This window comes from Anoplolepis gracilipes, chromosome 8, assembly GCF_047496725.1.
Source record: "Anoplolepis gracilipes chromosome 8, ASM4749672v1, whole genome shotgun sequence".
In the NCBI taxonomy this organism is placed as follows: domain Eukaryota; kingdom Metazoa; phylum Arthropoda; class Insecta; order Hymenoptera; family Formicidae; genus Anoplolepis; species Anoplolepis gracilipes.
The window spans coordinates 9,829,471-9,849,779 of NC_132977.1; the positions used below are offsets into that span (position 1 = coordinate 9,829,471).

The following is a 20,309-nucleotide window of genomic DNA, read 5'->3' on the forward strand; positions in this document are numbered from 1 at the left end:
CCTTGTCGCCGAGTACTTTAGGACATTCAACGGGACAGAGGACGCCAGAATCACAAGACTCGGAACTTACTTCCAGTGCGACTCAAACATCAAAGATTTTGAATCAGATGAAAGCAGAGTTACAAGAGCAGAAACAGCGCAAACAATTCCTCAAAGAGCTGCATGCCAAGCGTGTGCAATCCTTGCGAAAGGAATTAGATTATCTCAAGGCGACAGAGTGGAGATATCAACCTATAGATCGGTAAATATAATGTTTCTTTAAGTTTTTTTTTAATCCCCTTTTTGTCCTTTTCTCGTAAACATTTTGTTTTTTTTTCTAATTTTATATAGATTTATATGAATTGTTTAAGTTTTGATTTATATTTATAGGTACTTAGATAGAAGTCAAAGAAGTTAAATATGCTGTCATTAATCTATAGTGGAATTCAAAATGCTCTAAGCTATGTTTATTTTGATAAAACTAAGGAAGAAAATATAGATAAGATCATATCTCACATAGAGCATGCAAAAGAAGACGCAGATGCAGATGCAGATGTGGATGTGGAGGAAGAAAAGAATAAAGAGAAAAAAAAGACACTGAATGAAGAAGGATGTTATTATAAAACAGGAAATATTACTTATGTTGTTAATAATCATGTTCTCATAGATAATTGCTATGTATATGAAAAAAATGATGATAAGTTCAGCGATCTGAAAGTAGGCGATAAAGTATACTATTTGATGTATTTGCGAGATTCGAACGCAGAACCAAAAGTACGAAAAATTATAAATGTAATATATGATATCTGGGATAATGCAAACACCAAATCAGAAGAAGTAGTTCACACTCCTTCGATACAAAAAAATATAGTTGCTAAAGTAACGAAACGCGAAGGCCGAATCGCTATTGTCGAGCCGAATAATTTTCGTATCGATTTAAGTAAAGTTCAATCCGACTTTATTCCCATGATCGGCGATTGGTTAACAATAGAGTCCTTGGTTGAAGTAAATAAAAATTCCACAGATTTGAGTGGTGAGGTCTTAGAGGTGGATAGAATCAAATCGTTAAGATCTAAACTAGACATTGGAGTGATATCAAAATATGATCCACAAACCGAAGTGGGAATAATCAACAAGTGTGTAATATTTCATAAACACGCGTGTGAGCCAGGTTACATTCCACACATTGGTGATAAAGTGGTAAGCGATAGCATAGAAAGTGATCAAGGACAATACAATTGGAGATCAATAACCGTTGTTCCATTAATTGAGGCAAGAGAATTTAATTATTGTATCATTTTATATACATATATATTTATATATAGTAGAGAGATAACTTTTTCTTAATACTTTATCTTATATCTTATAATTGTTTTTTTTTCAGTCTTCAAAGAAATCTAGTGAATTACCAGTCGTAAATAATTTTTCCTCAATATTATCAGATGACACTAATGAGTTGCTAAATAACAAATATGGTATTATTATAGATGATCAATTAAAATTCAATTTGAATATAGAAGAAGAAAGTACCTTAACAGTTTCTATACAAAATAATGCCAGTTATACTCACATGTTGCAAGGGGGCTCTTTTATGTCACAAAAAATTGAATCTCAACTGTCATTAGAGTCGCCAACTAATACAGATATTAATACAATAATAAATCCTTCTCAAAATGTTAAATATACATTCAAATGTAAAGCTAAATTTGTCGGCTTATCCGAAGAGCTGTTTATCTTTAATTTCAAAGATTTCAAAATCGGTAGAGTGTTTCACATAACTGTCAATGCGAAAAATATTTCACAAAAAACTGCTTCCGGGTTTATTAAACAAAACAATAGCAATAAAATTAACATACTTGATTTGGATGTTTTAAACGAGACTACATGTATCCCTGGTGTAAGAGCGCTTAAATCACCTTCATTTATCCAAGTGCGTACCGGGATATTCAAAATACCACGATACATTTGGAACGCGATCTTGAACATGCAAGATGAAAAATCGCGGATTAAACAGCAAATCGCTATTGGACAACAGATACCTTGTCTTCTGAAACCGCTTACCTTCGAAACATATAAAGAACGTTTCCACGCCTTATTGTATCTCGAGGAAATAACCCAAGTGCTCAACTTGCAACAATATAGTATAGAAAGCGCAGTCATGCGACGACACGGAGATTATCTTGGACTCGAAGTGCCAGGATTAGCGGAAAAACGACCTTCTCTTCTTCCCGGTGATAAAGCTCTAATATCTTTCAAATGGGATAACTCTCAAGGTAATATATTTAAAAGGTTTAAAAATCTTTATTTCTTTATATCGAGGGACTTACTTATATGCATAAGTATAATTTGCACAAGCAATAGCTAGACAGCTTATATATTTTATCGAAATATAAAAATAATTCTAAAATTATTTTTGACATATTGTAAGATATATATATATACTAATACTTGTGCTTTTAATTTTTTCTTTATAGGCGATCTAAAATACGAGGGCTATATTCACAAAATTACAGGTACTGAGATTTTCTTGAAATTTAATGAACAATTTCATCAAAAGTACAACAGAGAAGATTGTCGAGTGACATTTAAATGTTCACAAACCACTAATCAACGTTGTCACAATGCTATTAATTTAGCTCTCAATCGTCTCGGATCTGATTTTCTGTTTCCTACCAAAGTAGTACAAAAAGAGCCACAGTTTTATTTAAAAGAATATGACATCGAGGAGAAGCCCAGTTGTACGCGAGTTCGTAACAAACGCAATGAATCTCTGTCCTCTAATGCTTCCACAGTTTCTTTTAATACTTCTGTCAATGACATAAGCAATGATAATATAATCAAAATGTCTTCAAAAATATCAGTAGCAGAAAAACTTTTCAATACTAAGTCCATTGAATCATTATCGCTCGAAGAAACACAAGAATTGACCACAAGAACAGAAACAAATCAGAATTTTAAAACAAATGTACCAAGGAATACTAATGATAATAAAGCTAACATTGCTAATAATACAGTTTCGAGGGAAACGAATGAAACGTTTGTGTGTGTTGATAATGAAATAGAATCATATATTGCTCAGATAAAAAAACGTAAATTAAATTGGTTTAATAAAAAATTGAATTATTATCAAAAAGAGGCTGTGAAAAATATAATACAGGGATTAGCGCGTCCATTACCTTATGTGATATTTGGCCCGCCTGGAACAGGAAAAACAATAACTTTATGCGAGACGATTTTACAAATTCTGACTGTGATACCTGAAAGCAGACTTCTTGTAGCAACTCCATCAAATAGTTCGGCAAACTTAATCACAGAACGTCTGTTGGACAGCAACATACTTAAGCCTGGTGATTTGGTATGGCTTTTTTTGTGTGTGAATTCTCTCATAATAATTTAACACTTAGCATGACGTGACATGATTTTTTAATCCTGCTAAATTTTCTCAATAATAATTTCTATACAGAATTATCAAAACTTTCTGATTGAAAATAAAAATACGAGACACAAAGAGAAAGTCATGTCAGGCCATAAATTGTAAAATATTTTATTCTTTATTATATTTGTACTCATTGTATACACATATCGTAGATTCGACTGATAGCTTATCATTGCTTGGATGACGGTTCTATTCCTGAAAAATTGTTACCTTATTGCGCTACGGCAGAATTAGCCGCAGAAGGTACATCCAAAAATTTTTCTTATCACGAGAATGGACCGAAACTGAACTGTACCATGTCAATACTGGGTCGTCATAGAATTACCATCGGCACCTGCAGTGCACTGGGAATATTATACAACGTGGGTTTTCCTCATGGACATTTTTCGCACATTATGGTCGACGAGGCGGGTCAAGCAACCGAACCGGAGATCATGATTCCCCTGAGTTTCATTCATTCGGAGCACGGCCAGGTAGTCCTCGCAGGCGACCCGATGCAGCTTGGACCCGTCGTGCAGAGTAAATTAGCGGCACATTTCGGATTTAGCGAATCGTTTTTATCGAGATTGTTGCAGCAATTTCCTTATCAAAGAGATCCGGAAGGATTCGAAGAATTCTCTTACGATCCTAGACTCGTCATGAAACTCGTTATGAACTATCGAAGTTTGCCGGAGATACTGTATCTACCAAATTCGTTATTCTACGCATCAGAATTACAATCGCAAGTGTGTACAAATTATTTTATTTAAGTATGTGCAAATCATTATTTTAAGCTGTTTTTCGTTATAATTAACTACAATTGGTTTCATTATTTAGATATCACATGAGAACAGTGAAGAAGCTAATTTATTGAGAATGTTGAAAGCGGAACTACCTCAGAGAGACGGATCACCACCAGCCATAGTTTTCCACGGGGTCAATGGTGAGAACCATCGAGATATTGAGAGTCCAAGTTGGTATAATCTTGAAGAAGCAACACAAGTCTACCTCTATTTATTAAAGCTATACAAATATGGGCTTGAATCAGATGATATAGGAATTATAACTCCTTATCAGAAGCAGGTAAACACATATTTTATAACAATTTTTACTTATTAAAAACTCGTCAATATCTTTTCTTTTTTACGAAAAGAAACTCTTTTTTCCAATTAAGGTAATGCAAATTAAAGATTTGTTACTGGAGTTGGATCTTAAATTACCAAAAATCAGCAGTGTGGAAGGGTTTCAAGGCCAAGAAAGGAAAATAATTATTCTATCAACTGTTAGATCATGCAATGATTTAGTTGAAGAGGACATCAAGTATGCTTTAGGATTTATCGCTTCGCCGAAAAGACTTAATGTCGCCATTACTCGTGCTCGTGCTCTGCTTATTATTGTAGGAAATCCAAAATTACTCACTTTAGACCCATATTGGAGAAGTATTCTGACTTATTGTATCGATCATGATTCATATACAGGATGTAATTTTTTACCTTCGTATATAACAAACCTCCAATAATATCTCACACCCACAATTAGAAGTTATAACTATTCTATTTTGTGTATGTGTGTGTATATTATATTCATATAGTATATAATTATAATTATACATATATACATGTTATATATTAACAACATATAACATGATTAGCAAATGGCGAGTTTTTCATATTATAAAATTATTGATATTTAACAGATGAAAATTATATAGGTTTTTTTTTTAAATCTTTGAATATGAAATAGCCAATTTTATCTTTTCAGAACTTTGTGTTTAGTATAGAATATTTTAAACATAAGACATAAAAAATAATATATAATCTTAAGTTAAAAATGCAATTTATAGATATATGGATATATATATAGTATATAAATGTGATATTTTTTCTTATATAAAATTTTCCAGATTTTTTTATTATTTGTTATACAATATAGATTGACAATTCCAAATTGACAACACAGCAGCAAATAAAAATACACGTGTCATTTTATGCCATTTTTTTTTAGACTCGAGAGATAAATTACATCTCAAGTCATATTAGTGCTATAGTCAAAGTTGGAATACTTCTTTTGGATATTGCTTCTCCATGTTGTATCAAGTTGTCACAAATCCAAGTTCCACGAGTGTTGATACTGAAATAAAAATAAATCATTTGAGAAATTTGTACAAATTCAAGAAAAACATTACAGAATATCAAACTTCTATAACGATTATATACAACGATATATATATATATATATATATATATAAATTTCATTAACATGATTGATAAAGATATAACTTGCATTTATGAAAACAATATAAATAAATACACACACACATACATACACTTTTTGAAATAATATATTAATTACAAGAGTCCATTTAAACTTTAGATACAATTAAATGAATTATATGTGAAACATTGAGTTAGTATGTTCGCGCCGTGTATTTAGTATATATATATCTATAATTTAAATATAAATTTTGGTATTTTTATTATAAATATCCATTAAATAAATGACACTGCGCGTAATATGATTGTGAATGATACTGACCTCTGTTAGTTCCACACTATACTTACTGAGTCTTGATTCTTTGCTTTTAATTTTCTCTCAATTAAATTCTCTAGTGCCTCGCTTCGCACGCTCAAAGTCTCAATCTTCTCGACCAATTGCTGATACGGTGATGCAGGCTGCCCGCCCATTACTACGTGTCCCAATTTGCTGTCGATCTTAGCATCTAAGCGTGCATTACGGATTAAGTTCACAATCCAGCACTCTGCTACATCCGCCTTCATATTCAACTTTTCCGCAAGCATTCTATAAATTATATAAAAAGTAAGAATAACTTACATATTAATAAAAATAATTAATTATATGTTTTTATACTTATAATACAAAAATAGAAAGATTATACATACTGGATACTAATACATTGATGAATTCTGCAGAACGTTTCGAAAATCATTAATCGTGCATTTTCTACAAATTCATTCAGTAAAGCAATTAAAAAGAAATCGTTAAAGACAACGGTCTGGCACTCTTGTAATTTTTGCCGAGCACCATCAAAGTCGAAATTAACATATAAATGCTCGAGGAATTCAGTGATGGGATCTCGATAGGTATAAGACTCCTATACATATAAAAATAAAAATTTTAGTTAAATATTAAATACCTTTCCACATAGAACATATAGAGCATTTCATTAATATATAAAATATTAAAAATCGCATAATTTCTTGTTAATATAAATTTTACAAATTTAAAATCCAATTTTTTCTTAGCAAAAATTTAATTAAATATATTTTTTTTCTTGCACAAATTTTGCCTAATTTGGTCACTACTTGTGACCAAAAGAAATTTGGTTCATAGATAATGATGAGTGACAAGTTTTTATAAATGCTCTATATAAAGTATAAAGAAATATGATTTAAGACTCAACCTGCTGTATCACTTTTACAAGATCCTTTAAAATAGATCGCCGGGAACGATTGACAATAACTGCAGCAGCCAAGTAACGGAGTATATGTGGACACATTGTTTGAATAGCATTTAAATAACTGTAACAAAATATTATAAGCATCTCTTAGCTTCTTTTATAAATTTTCATTAAGAGTATTCTTACACATCTTTTTTTGGAAATTGTACGTACTGTGGTCGATAGAGAAACATCTCAATAATAAGATCTCTACCCTTCACATGATTGAAGAACACAAATAGACTCCAATGGATAAGCCATGTACGTTGTTGTAATACTTGCAGTGAATTACCAATAACATTACTGTCAATGTATTCTCGTAACTTATTTACATCCTCCAGAGCTGTTTCCCAATTTTGTACAAGAATCTCTGATGCTAATTTGCCCCACAAGACATTCAAGTAATTCTAAAAATTAAATATATACATCTTTTATCATATTATGTAATTTATATTGATGATATATCTCAACTCATAAAAAAAAACTAATAATACCTTATCAGTAGGAGGCATAATCAGCATATAAAAGTACAAATACGATGTGGAGACAGAATAATTACCACACTCATAACGATATTTTGCTAGCTTAACAAAGCTATCCATCATTTCTACCCTAAACTATAAAATACAAATAGAATTAGATCATAAAATCAATAAAATGATTTTTTTAACAATATTTTATGATTTTAATTGATATTATATCTGATCTTATTTAATTTAAAATTTGTATTCCACCTACATCTGATTCTTGAGTGAGGTAATTATTAAGTGCTTTAGAATCACGCATGTTCTCCATCTTCTTCATAACTTCCTCATTATTCATAAGAGCTAGAACTACCGCAACATTATTTTGAAGTACAGTGAGCTCTTGGAGTACATCAGCACGTCTAGATTTTATCTCCTGCAATAGACACATTGTTTCAACTTATGACTCGCATAAATACATATGCATAAATACATGGTGGCACAACTGTATGCTTAGCAGAAAAGCCAGATTCAGGGCGCGCACAGTAAAACGTACCTCCGGTACTTCTAGATTCGGATAAAGCTGTTTTCTAATGTCGATAGTGTAGTCAATCATATTTGTCTTACTGAGAATATTGAGCTTCCCATGTAACAACTCATCTTCTTCGTAAATCTACAACACACCACATGTGACATAACCAAAAACATTATACCGCATTGTCTTTGTATCATGAATACCTGTTTCGCCGATAAGAATTCCAGCAGAGGAAATACCAAGTGGCGATCCAGATATTGACCTATACGAGACGTCAAGTCAAATTTCGCCATCGTACTTCTGTCACGTTGCTTACGTTGCGAACGATGAGACAAGAAAAGACATTTATAAGTTACAGGCTATTCGACGGTCGATGGCTGTTCGATTCGAGACTCGAGACAGTTTGTTACAGCTTTGAAGCTTGCCACGATTCGTTATCGCAAGATTGCAACTTTCAAACTTTTCACCCAGGAAAAAATTATCACTATAAGAAGATAACTTTGATTCGCTGGCCGAACAGATGTTTAGGAAATTTTGTTGAGCAAAAGTTACCATCTTGATTCAAAGCAATGCGCGCTCGAAGAAGAAATAACTGGAAATTTGTATCATTAATTTGTACAATAAAGTACGGCGCGAATTTAAGGATCTAATTCCGATTAATTTATTAAGCAATATCTACAGTTTTCTTGATGTAAATAAAAAAATTGATTAGCTATGTATATACAATAGGAATGATGGCGCATGCGTGAAAAAAAATCTCCCACTACCTGGGACATGTAGGAAAATATTTGAGAATAAGATGGAGCTTTCGTAATTTCTCTTAGAATTTTACTTGTTTTTCTTTTGACAAGAAGGAACTGGAATTTTTCCAAAAATGCCACCGAAAAAGGCACCGGCGCCGAGCAAGAAAGCGGAACAAAAAAAAAAGGAAAAGGTCATTGAGGTAAGAAACGATCGTGACTTTTCACCTCTAACCAAAAAACTTGAGATTTCCACATGTTTTTTAAATAACATGTGGAGGAACTGTCATTATAATTTTATATTTTTATCTTTTATTAATATGTATGAAATATACGCTTTTATTAAAACCTGATCTTTTTTTCAAGGACAAGACATTTGGTATAAAAAACAAAAAGGGTGCCAAGCAGCAGAAATTTATTCAGCAAGTGGAAAAACAAGTGAAATCGGGCGGCGTAAATCCGCGCAAACTAGAGGATCCTAATGTTAAAAAATTGGAAAAAGAAAAAAAGTTAAAAGAGCAAAAAGAATTGGCACTTATTTTTAAGCCAGTTCAAACACAAAAGATAGATAAAGGTATCGAATATATATCTTTGGTGATGAAATTATGAAATATTAAATTATGAGATAGATGCATTTTTTGCAAGTAAAAAAAAGACACTACAATAAAACAACATTTACAGGCACAGATCCCAAGTCTGTTGTATGTGCATTTTTTAAACAAGGACAATGTACAAAGGGAGATAAATGTAAATTTTCTCATGATTTGAGCATTGAACGAAAAGCTGAAAAACGCTCATTATATTGCGATATGAGAGATGACGATAAGGAAGAGGATACAATGGATAAGTGGGACGAAGATAAACTGAAAGAAGTTGTAGAGAAAAAACATGGTGGTGGCAACCGTCCTACCACCGACATTGTAAGTTATGCAAATAGTTAACTAGGATTTTTTTTTAATTAGAAAATCATTCAAAATTCTACTTAAGAAATAATAACATGAAACAAAATGTTTTTTCTCAGATTTGCAAATACTTCTTGGAAGCAGTAGAAAAAGCAAAATATGGTTGGTTCTGGGAGTGCCCATCTGGTCAGAAGTGTATTTATAGACATGCTTTACCTCCTGGATTTGTTTTAAAAAAAGATAAGAAAAAGGAAGACAAGAAGGATGAAATCTCTCTGGAAGATTTGATAGAAAGAGAAAGGGCCAATTTAGGACTTAATCAGGTATATTTCTGCAATAAAAATATAAGAAATTTTTAATACAAAATTAAATTTTTTATAAAACAATTCTAATTATATTTCTATAATAAAAAATTTCAACAGACTAAAATAACATTGGAGACATTCTTAGCTTGGAAAAAAAGAAAATTGAAAGAAAAACAAGAGCAAGCTATTAAAGATGAAGAGAAAAAGAGAAACGATTATAAAGCTGGTCGCCAAATTGGCATATCAGGAAGAGAAATGTTTTACTTCAATCCAGAACTTGCCACAGGAGATGGTAAAATATTTGTTTGAAAAATACAGCTTGCTTAAATTCTTCCCACAATAAATTTAATTCATTGTTAAAATTGTTATATAGGTATCGATGAAGGAGATGAAGCAATATGTAGTTATGTTCTCGAAGAGGATGATTCCGAAGATATACAATATAGAGAACTTGATACAGAACGCCTTGCTTTTGAAGCTAGCGAAATCGACACTAATGGTATCACTGTGGCTACTGCAGATCGGTTAAAGGTCGACAGTGTCGTTAACAACAATGAGGATATTACAGGTATAATATATTAGTTGATAATAATTATAATATTCATAATCTGCTAGTAAAATATTTCTATTTTAAAGGCATTTGTGAATGATATAAATTAGGATAATATAATTTTAAAAAATCCATAAATTATTATTATATTGTTTATCCATTCATTATTTTTCTAAACATACAAGAGATTTTTAATCTTGCACATAGAACAAAAATAAATTAATTACAATAATATATTGCTGAATAATTAACACAAAAATTTTTATTCTAGTTACTGTAGAAGAGGGTGCCGCGGCGGTAGCTATTAATGAAAATCTTTTCGTGGAAGAAGATTTAGAGGGTTTGGAAGAAGAATTGGGGGACCTGGACGTGGAGGAGTAATCCAGTTGTCCCGATCATGCATCTCTCCTCACTACATTATGTTGCTCCTGTGTTTTATCTTCTTTAATACATAATACATGCTCAGATAATTATTAGCCGCAAATGTGATGTATATTAATATAATTTGCATCCTATTCTTACACAATTGCATCATCAATGTTCCATTATCAATGTTGCATCTATGTATTTGGATATATGTACAAAGAGCTGGTCTCGCATAAACCATCCATTATGTATAGCATAATTCGATATCGATTCAATTACTATCTTCGCTAATTAAATTTGTCTTTTTATAATATCGAGTTTATATCCAATAATTACCCGTGAATGTCATAATATTTAATGCTATACATAAAATAATTCATATGCATATTATTTTTATAACATTCCTATCAGAACCGAAAATCTGATTGGTCCTTGCTTTATCCAGAACTGTTTTATCATCACTGAAAGTGGATGTAGTTCCAGATGGCTATAAAATGAATGTATGCGACGCTAGTGTACAACTTTAAGGGCTACCGCACATAAAATACATAAGCTGCATGTGCATAGCATAAAATCGTATGGACCAATAATAATATTATATAAATCAATATAGCGGCTTAATGGTCGATGCTCATTGGTTCATACGATCTTATGCTATGCACATGCAGCTTATGCATTTTGTGTGCGATAGCCTTTAAGCCCGTATAAGACTACGCATTAAAAATTGAGATTAAAGATTGAAATTTGACCAATTAAGACAAAGCAAATTTAGTTCCCTTTGTTCTGATTAGTCAAGAATATATCATTTTAAGAATATCAGATTGTTTTGAATCACCTTGTATAATATTATATTATATATTATATTATATAGAATATTATACTATATTATATAGAAGTCTGTGGAACTTTCTCGTTGGTTCTGTCGATCCTTAAAAATGGCATCGTGAAACAGAATTTGATTGGCCATTGATGAGTCTAGTGGTTTATCCGCTATTGCGTACTGCGTTTCCATATCGAACAAGAGCAAGCATGCTCCGTACTGAGCAGTACTAGATTAGCAGAATGTAAAGTTAAAAAATGTAAGATAAGATCTTGTATTATGTAATATATTTAATGTGCAATATTATTACATTATTTATAAGTTTGTTTTCTTCAACGTTATGATTAACTTTAACTTTGGTTTAAATTTCCCGGTTATACTTCGTCACCAATCGCGTACAAGATGGCGAATGAAAGTCGTGGTGGGGGAAAGTTGGCGACTCTCCGCTTGTAGGATTCTACTACTGCGCACTGCGCACTTTTACGGAGTCTATTATGCTAGTGACACATTAGTTCTATGCTACATACGTCTTACTCGATGTTAATTGTCTGTATTTTGTATGGTGTTCTAAATTTAGCAGAAATACGGATATATTATTTTTATATTCATCGTTCCTCATAATAATTTCTTTGAATTTCCTACAAACGCTTTTTGTTTTGGGGCTTAATGCCCTCAACTTGTGTCTAGTTGATGAACTGGTGATTGAGGTTAGATCAGGTTAGAAAATTTGGTGACGAAAATGATATCGATAGAAAATATGGATAGCAGTAAGTATTTTCTGTCTCTTTGTACAATTTTTATTTCCTTTTTTGTATATTTAGATATGAATTTTCAAAATTTATAATTGATTTAATTCTTTTCTTGTAATTTTTCTAGGCACGGACGATAGCGTTTTGAGCAACGAGGATATGAAAGTGAGAACAGCAGATCCGTTTGATAATTATTCTCAAGATCATCCAAGTGAATCCCATTACTCCGAGATACGCAACATAATGTCGGTTTTTGATAATGATGATAATAATTATTTAAATCACAAAAAGATATCTAGACATTCTTCCTCGTCTTTCTCTTCTGACGATAATAACGATCAACAATACAGTAACTCTTCAAAATATGAATACGAAATGAATGTTAATAATCATGGTGAAAGCAAACACAGGAATAAGAGGAAAAGGTTGAATGAGGAAAATATAATTGATAATATAAAGAAAGAGAAACGTACTCAAGAAATTGAGTTAACAAACAATATGGTTATCTATGAAAGTAAAAACAATCTATCGCATACATCAAAAGCTCAAAATATAATGGAAAAAATGGGATACAAGCCAGGAAAAGGTCTTGGGAAAGATGATCAAGGACGTGTAGAACCAATAGAAGCAATTACGCAACGAGGTCGAAGAGGATTTGGACATTATGTACCAGGCTTAAAGGAAGCAAGTCTTAAATGGAATCCTGAAGAAGAAGAAATAAAAGCTATAGAAGATATTGAATGGTTACCAAATGTACATTCTCACATACTTTTGGCTGAGAAAATAATGGATTGGATAAAATACGGACCAAAAAAACTCACCATAGATGATGAAACCATGTTTTGCAATCCAGAGATCTTGGATCAAATTATCAGGTCGAAAAGCGTATTTGATAAATTGGACAAGGTTGAGATGCGTAAAGCAAGAACTCGTTCGAATCCTTATGAAACAATTCGCACTGCTAATTTTCTAAATCGTGCGGCTGTTAAAATGGCAAATATAAACAGAGTTTGTAATTTCATGTTTACCGATCCAAAGGGTTTACATCCAGATGAATTACTGTACTTTGCCGACGTATGTGCCGGTCCGGGTGGTTTCAGCGAGTATATTCTATCTAGAAAGAAATGGCATGCCAAAGGATTTGGATTTACTTTGAAAAACGAAAATGACTTCACATTGGACGAGTTTTTTGCTGGTCCGTGTGAAACCTTTCATCCTTTTTATGGTTCTAAAGGCAATGGAGACGTATTTGACCCACAAAATCAAGAAGAATTTAAATCTTTGATTATGAAACATACAAATGGCAAAGGTGTGCATTTTATGATGTCTGATGGAGGATTCTCTGTGGAAGGTCAAGAAAACATACAAGAAATTCTGTCTAAACAATTATATCTATGTCAGTGTCTGATGGCATTAATGATAGTCAGACCAGGTGGACACTTTGTAACAAAATTGTTTGATTTGTTCACACCTTTCAGCGTTGGACTTATTTATCTAATGTATAGATGTTTTGAAAATATTTGTATCTTCAAGCCCAATAGTTCCAGACCAGCTAATTCAGAACGCTATTTAATATGTAAAAGAAAAAAGTTCGATACACAAGCAGTAATAAATCATCTTACACATGTCAATCATTTACTTTTGGAGAGAGAAGATAATAATGATATAATTCAACTAGTACCACTCGACATATTGGAGGCGGATAAAGCGTTTGTAACATATTTGAGAAGCTCCAATGATATTCTAGGAAAGAAACAAATAATGGGCCTCTTAAAGATCGCGGCTTTTTGCGAAGATCCGATGTTGACTGAACCAAAACAAGCGGATATGCGAAAGGAATGCTTGAATTATTGGAAAATACCCAATAAAACTCGCGTGAGGCCGCAAATCGTCAGACCACAAGATAAAATATGGGAGATTTTAAGCAACGAAGAAAAATCCTGTTTGTTCGGATCAGAAGCACAGAAATTGAAGAGTGATAATGTAAAAAGTATATTGAATCAACCGTACAATTGGTACTGCATGCCCTGTGGCTCTGGTCCCTATGTTGAAGAGGATAAAGCAGCAACGTTTTACTTGGGTTTGGGAAGAAGAAAAGTGTTTCGTTATGTAAAAGGAGGTAAATGGGAATCGGTTGGAGATGTAAAGATAGAACTGCCACCTGATACCCTTGTATACGCTGAACTTGTGTATGAAACAAAATGGACAGGAAAATATTTCTCCAAGACACGTGCATTGCATATCTTGGATGCTTATATGCTTGGTGGAGAAGTCGTTAGCAAACGATACCTGTATGATAGGTAAGAAATCTCTTTTATTTTATCAAATGTCATAAAAAATTCTGAGCTCTTAATAACATGCTCTGATCTGTTAATATAGTATATCTCTTAAAAATTAACTACAAAACAAATTATGATTATAATGTGTTATAGCTTCTCTGTAGCATATTCTTGTACAAATTTAATTAATGTTGCAAAGTCTATATAAATTTAACTGGAATAGATGGTTATATCAATATAATAATAATATTGATTTAAACTTAAAGAGCTAAACACAAAAGTTTAATAGACTATAGTTACTAAAAAGAAATTTTATCATTTATTTTATATAATTATATATAGCTAATATTTTTACTCAATATCTGTTATAGGTATAAAGCAACTAAGAAATTTTGTGACGCGCTATGGAAACCAGTTCCGAATGACTACGTATGTGTGCGTACCAAGGAGATGTTTATGCTAACTCCTGATATAGCGAAGAAATTGCGTGTGACGCAACGTCGTGTGAAACTGCCCACTGCGTTCGAGTCACAAAAGAGTCTTTTGGAACGTGAGGACGAAAATGACACCGAACCTATATATTCCGCATTCAACAGTGTACTTTTCTTAAGAGCCATCGCTCAGCCCTGGTCACGTCATATCAGCAAAAAAACAGATGAAATGTATGTCTATAATCCGTATACCAAATTATCAGAATACGAAATCCGAAACGGTCAACATAATAGACCGTCTGAATCTGAAGCCGATTTTAAAGAAGCATTTGAGAAGCGTGTTATCTGGCATTGGCCTAGCGATAATGCATTGAATATGGACACTTTAGTTGCGATGATAAATTTATCATAAAATGTCTGAATTATATGTATTATATTGTACATATCGTAAATTTACATTAAATTTTTTTTTTATTTGCAAATGTTTGGTTTTTTTTTTTTTTTTTTTTTTTTTCATTATTACTTTTTGATTATAAATAATTTACTTTACCATCGTTCCATCTAATGTTAATATCTCAAAAAACTTTATTAAAATGAAAAAAATTATTAGAAAATATTTAGTAACTCGTAGAGAATCGGTCGCACTAGTACACAAAGATTATCGTATTTATATACGTTAATCTTTAATGTACGTCAGTGGGCATTATTGCATCCAACTGAATTCGTTAGCAAATCTTTATAATCTTTAGGAAGATATAAGAGATTTAAAAGACTGCATCTTCTACACACGTATAACGATATACTTCAGTATTTTCATGTAATATTTAAACATATTGCTTATTATATACAAAATATTTAAATTATGTATCATATTGTACATATATTGCAAACTTATATGCATATAACTATTTATTTTTCAGTTTTGATTTTTCTAAGAACAAATTATTTTTTATTAAATGCAATATATAATGCATGACAGTTTCATTTAGTTAATATCTGGAAAATTATATAGGATCCTATATAATTCCCTATATAATCCTCGATAATATAAGGATTATATAGGGAATTAAAATTAAAATTTGTTAGAAAATGTTTAGAAAAATTTGAAAACTATAATTTTTTTAAATAGATATTTAAGAGATTGTATCTTATACGATTCTATCGTATAAGATGACGTATTGTAGACTAGTTATATGTATTTTTATGTTGAGACCATTAAATATAGTATCTTACATTAATAAATTAATGAATAATTCTTAACTGAGATAATGAATATATATGAATAAGTTCTATTAACTGTTAATTTGTACATGTTCATTGTAAAAACATAGTTAACAAAACACAATAAACAAAAAAAAAAGTTGCAAAAATTAATAATTACGCAACATGCATTGCGATGCGTGTGTAACACATTTTTTAACCACACCAGACATACTTTTAAGGTGTCTGCCAGTCCGCAGTCTGATAAGTGGGACGGAGAAATGTGGTGCACCGTCATATAATTCTTTACAAGAAATAGGAATATTCGTACACTCTTGATAACTATTAAACGGTATAATTGTATAATGTTATTATTTTCTTTATGTGTGTAATGTGTTTTATTATATATTTTTTAGGAATTAATTTTAATGAACAGAAAAATTACTTTTTTTGTTTTGTAAGTTAAAATTTGCTCACATAACAGCAATAGTTTTAATTTCATATAGTTTTATATTTGTGTACATGCTTGTTGTATTTTTGTGTATATACTTCTTTTGACATGCAAATTACCTGTTATATTGACAAAAATTATTAACATATATTTTATTAAACACAACATTATTAAAATAAATTGTAATATATACATATGTGCTATTAATATACTGTTGTGCATGTGAAAAAAAGGTAAAGATTTTCAATTATATGCAATGTTATAATTACTCAAAGAAATAAATATGATTATATATATATATAATTATAACATGTTAATTTATTATAAACAATCTCAATACATTATATACAGCTATTTTTTAATATGCTTATATGTATATATTTATATTTACATTATGTGTATAAATATCACTCCACGCACATTCACATATCATCTTCGCACTCAGTTTTTAAATTTATCTTGTTTATAGTAAAAGTGACACATTTTAAAATCTGTAAAAAAAGTTTTTATCTCGAGCTTGTACAAACAAATATAACTGCATTTTGTTAAGTATATATATACATATATATATATATATATATATATATATATATATATATATATCTGTGTGTGTGTGTGTGTGTGTGTGTGTGTGTGTGTGTGTGTGTGTGTGTGTGTGTGTGTGTGTGTGTGTATACACAGTTTGAAATGAAACTCTAATATATATCACGTTTTTATCTCTCAAGTATTACTTGTGATTATTATGTCTTTTTATAATATATCTAATGTTGCAGCAGTAATAATATTATATAAAGCTAATTTGTTACATATCTACAAAAAGTTTGTCTAAAGATATATAATTTATTATTATGAAAAAGTAAAGTTTGTCTTTAGATTATTTAAGGGATAGCTAATATAATTTCTTTTTGTCCGACGTATTTTAAAACAAATAATTTGTTTAATATATTCATGATTCAAAAACATAATGATTCATTCCATTCTGTGTATACATTCGGTTTTTTGAAGCATATGTAATATATAAATTTTTATAAACGCCAGCAATATTACAACTGTCTTTTTTTAGTCTTGTATCACATTAAATGTAATTATTTCGAAGCTCTTGTTTTTTAAGTTCAAAATAAAAGTGATTCTACATCTTGTATCTTTATGAATACAATGGAAGATACATTACATGCAAATTATTTCAACTTAATTATTTTTGGCAGTTACTTATTTTGAACTATTACAATACTATTGTAGCAATAGCATATTTTCAACAACTAGTAATCCTTGGTAACAAAAGTTGTGCTAAGATACTTTATAGTCTTTGCTCTTTCCAACTTTAAATGAATTTAGATATTCGTTGGCATTATAATTTGACCATGGATAATATCTATTTTTAACTTTGCATCAGCACAAATCTATTCAATAATAAAATTATATAGAATTCTGTAGCTAACTAAATCTCTTACAAAAGTGATTTGATATATGGCACTTTAATGCGCGTACAGTTTTAGAATCCAAAAAAGAAAAATAAACATACATGGAACATGATAAATCACAAAATGTATCATCTATGATAAGAAAGAATGGTAGTCGCCCATAGAAGACGTTGCCAGATCCAACGTGGTACCCTGCATGGTACAAAGTTAGTCATCGCGCCGGCCAAGTGGCGCACCCAATCCCAGATGCCCCACGGTGCGTGTCCGCCGTTAACATAGAGAACATATGTAAAACCATCCTTACACTTTCCTCGTATAGAGTAATAATATGGAAGAAAACTGTGCAACCGAAAGTGACACCTCTGATAAAACAATATAGCAGGAGCATTGCTGGAGAGCACGTGTAGGAAGACTGCCTTTACAGAGGAACGTTCGGGAGCGGTGACATGAGCCAATAGTTGTTCCAACAGCAACGAAGCTATTCCATTTCTTCTATATGCACGTCGTACTCCTAAGCTAAGTATATAACCCACTAAGCAATTTTTTCCTAGACTGGAACACAAGATGCCGCGATCTTCTTTGTTCAACCTAGCATAGGGCTTTATCTCTGCAACTATCAGCCCTATTATTACTCCGCCATATACAGCTGCGAGCGCGTAGAACCTCGATGAACTTGTAATGTCTTCATACCATGAATAAGGGTAATCTGTGCAGATAGAAATTAAACATTAGCTGTATTGTATAATATATTCAAAATATTATTTAGAATATTTTATATACTTATTGCAAATTTCATATGCAATTTTATATGCTTATTGCAAATTTGTTCCTGCAATATATATAAATATTACTTGACAATTGAATAAAATATCACATAACATATTTTTGGTAAAAAGTATTTTACAATCCTGCTAATGGTTATAGGTAATGAAATAAAACCATATTCCAGTAATTAAAAAGTATTTAAAAATATCAATGTAAACAAATTTAGACATATATTTCTTTTACATGTGAAAATTTGCAAAGTTTTTAAGAGAAAAATTTGATATTACATAGATGGCAACTTTATGTCATTATTTTAATTTCGAGCTCTTTATATTTATAGCTATTTATCCCTAATAGAATCATATTTCTTTATCCTCTTGTTTCTCTTCTCTCTAAATATTTATATTTTTTTAAAATTAGTTGGAAAAGATTTCATAAAGATAAAGGCCTGTGTTTATATACATATATATGTTTGTATATATTTAGAGGTACATTTAATGATAAATGTGAGCTCAGAATACGGGCCAAAAAATTAAAATCATATTATAAGAAAATGTTTATTCAATCCTACGTTGCATTTATGTATTAGACAAGATCGCTTGGTACCAGGGGTATGTGCTTACCTATGGGAAACCAATCTTGACAGAGCGAGCGCACCTCCTCCAGATCATCGGGACAGAGGAAGCGCAGCTGCACCTCGCCCAGGACGCATAGCGGCACTGTGACCGCCGGCGTCGTCACGGAAGCTGCCGCTGCCGCTGCCGCTGTCGTTGCCGTAGTTGTCGTCGTCGTTGTTGTCGGGCAACCGCTACAGATGGTGGTCGAACAATTCCTCGCGACGGTCTCATCCGTGATGTAGGAAGCACGTTGCTTGCCGTCGAGCGGCTCGACTCCGCTTGCCCCGGCCCCGACGACACGACTGGACTCGCTACTCTCGATCTCCGGCAGGATTACCGGTAAATATCGGTTAAAGGACACGACCATCGCGCGACCGCGGCTGGCCTGTTCTCGTCTCACGGCTTATCATTTGTGTATATCGCGGATCAACGCGGTAACGGAAAATCGAGAAAAGTACGTCACGTCGTCGCGCATTGACAGCAACCGCCGCTGCTCGTAAACACGCAGTAGCGACAGGTCGTAGACATTTTGTTTTCGCGTATTCGTTGTTATTGTTGTCGTTTCGCGATTCACGCGAATCTGCACTTGACACCGCGGCTGGACCTCGCGCATCCACTATTTTTCGCCACGCACGGTGTAAACGACCCTGCGTCCATCGCTGCGTGCAAGATGACAACTGACAATGACAATAACTCCGATATGACCCGAATACCGAATCCCGAATGCGGCTGATAATGATCTCAGACCAAAGATCAACACAAATCTCCTTTTTCACGGATTAATCGATTTTCACGATTGCGTTCGAATATTCACTCCTCGGAGTGGAATAGTGTTCGATTGGCCAATCGGAGCGAAGAAATTT

General features: G+C 32.1%; 5 protein-coding genes across 6 annotated transcripts; 3 read left to right on the forward strand and 2 right to left on the reverse strand.

The window, feature by feature from the left end:
* Nucleotides 1-102: 102 nt before the first annotated feature.
* On the forward strand, nucleotides 103-5,719 carry Armi (probable RNA helicase armitage). Its single transcript, XM_072898634.1, has 7 exons — nucleotides 103-241; nucleotides 370-1,251; nucleotides 1,364-2,252; nucleotides 2,454-3,334; nucleotides 3,568-4,140; nucleotides 4,232-4,477; nucleotides 4,569-5,719. The coding sequence occupies exons 2-7, from the start codon at nucleotides 400-402 to the stop codon at nucleotides 4,911-4,913; spliced, it is 3,786 nt and encodes a 1,261-aa protein (XP_072754735.1). The 5' UTR covers nucleotides 103-241; nucleotides 370-399; the 3' UTR covers nucleotides 4,914-5,719.
* Eif3e (eukaryotic translation initiation factor 3 subunit E) lies at nucleotides 5,329-8,240 on the reverse strand. 2 transcript variants are annotated; one of them, XM_072898635.1, is made up of 9 exons: nucleotides 8,054-8,240; nucleotides 7,872-7,988; nucleotides 7,590-7,751; nucleotides 7,346-7,468; nucleotides 7,026-7,258; nucleotides 6,816-6,933; nucleotides 6,295-6,506; nucleotides 5,956-6,193; nucleotides 5,329-5,524 (listed from the first exon to the last, which is right to left on the reverse strand). In XM_072898635.1, the coding sequence occupies exons 1-9, from the start codon at nucleotides 8,141-8,143 to the stop codon at nucleotides 5,495-5,497; spliced, it is 1,323 nt and encodes a 440-aa protein (XP_072754736.1). In that variant the 5' UTR covers nucleotides 8,144-8,240; the 3' UTR covers nucleotides 5,329-5,494. The 2 variants fall into 2 exon arrangements, with proteins under 2 accessions (XP_072754736.1, XP_072754737.1); XM_072898636.1 differs by having other exon boundaries at nucleotides 5,930-6,193.
* Nucleotides 8,241-8,480: 240 nt separating this feature from the next.
* LOC140669103 (zinc finger CCCH domain-containing protein 15 homolog) lies at nucleotides 8,481-11,026 on the forward strand. The gene is made up of 7 exons (XM_072898637.1): nucleotides 8,481-8,793; nucleotides 8,957-9,164; nucleotides 9,272-9,510; nucleotides 9,612-9,815; nucleotides 9,915-10,089; nucleotides 10,171-10,365; nucleotides 10,619-11,026. Exons 1-7 carry the CDS (start codon nucleotides 8,725-8,727, stop codon nucleotides 10,726-10,728), a joined length of 1,200 nt encoding a protein of 399 aa, XP_072754738.1. The 5' UTR covers nucleotides 8,481-8,724; the 3' UTR covers nucleotides 10,729-11,026.
* A 990-nt stretch (nucleotides 11,027-12,016) lies between these two features.
* Nucleotides 12,017-16,008, forward strand: Cmtr1 (Cap methyltransferase 1). The gene is made up of 3 exons (XM_072897267.1): nucleotides 12,017-12,300; nucleotides 12,410-14,582; nucleotides 14,933-16,008. Exons 1-3 carry the CDS (start codon nucleotides 12,273-12,275, stop codon nucleotides 15,402-15,404), a joined length of 2,673 nt encoding a protein of 890 aa, XP_072753368.1. The 5' UTR covers nucleotides 12,017-12,272; the 3' UTR covers nucleotides 15,405-16,008.
* A 965-nt stretch (nucleotides 16,009-16,973) lies between these two features.
* Nucleotides 16,974-20,275, reverse strand: Naa60 (N-alpha-acetyltransferase 60). The gene is made up of 2 exons (XM_072897270.1): nucleotides 19,453-20,275; nucleotides 16,974-18,770 (listed from the first exon to the last, which is right to left on the reverse strand). The coding sequence occupies exons 1-2, from the start codon at nucleotides 19,811-19,813 to the stop codon at nucleotides 18,193-18,195; spliced, it is 939 nt and encodes a 312-aa protein (XP_072753371.1). The 5' UTR covers nucleotides 19,814-20,275; the 3' UTR covers nucleotides 16,974-18,192.
* Between the last annotated feature and the right edge of the window lie 34 nt (nucleotides 20,276-20,309).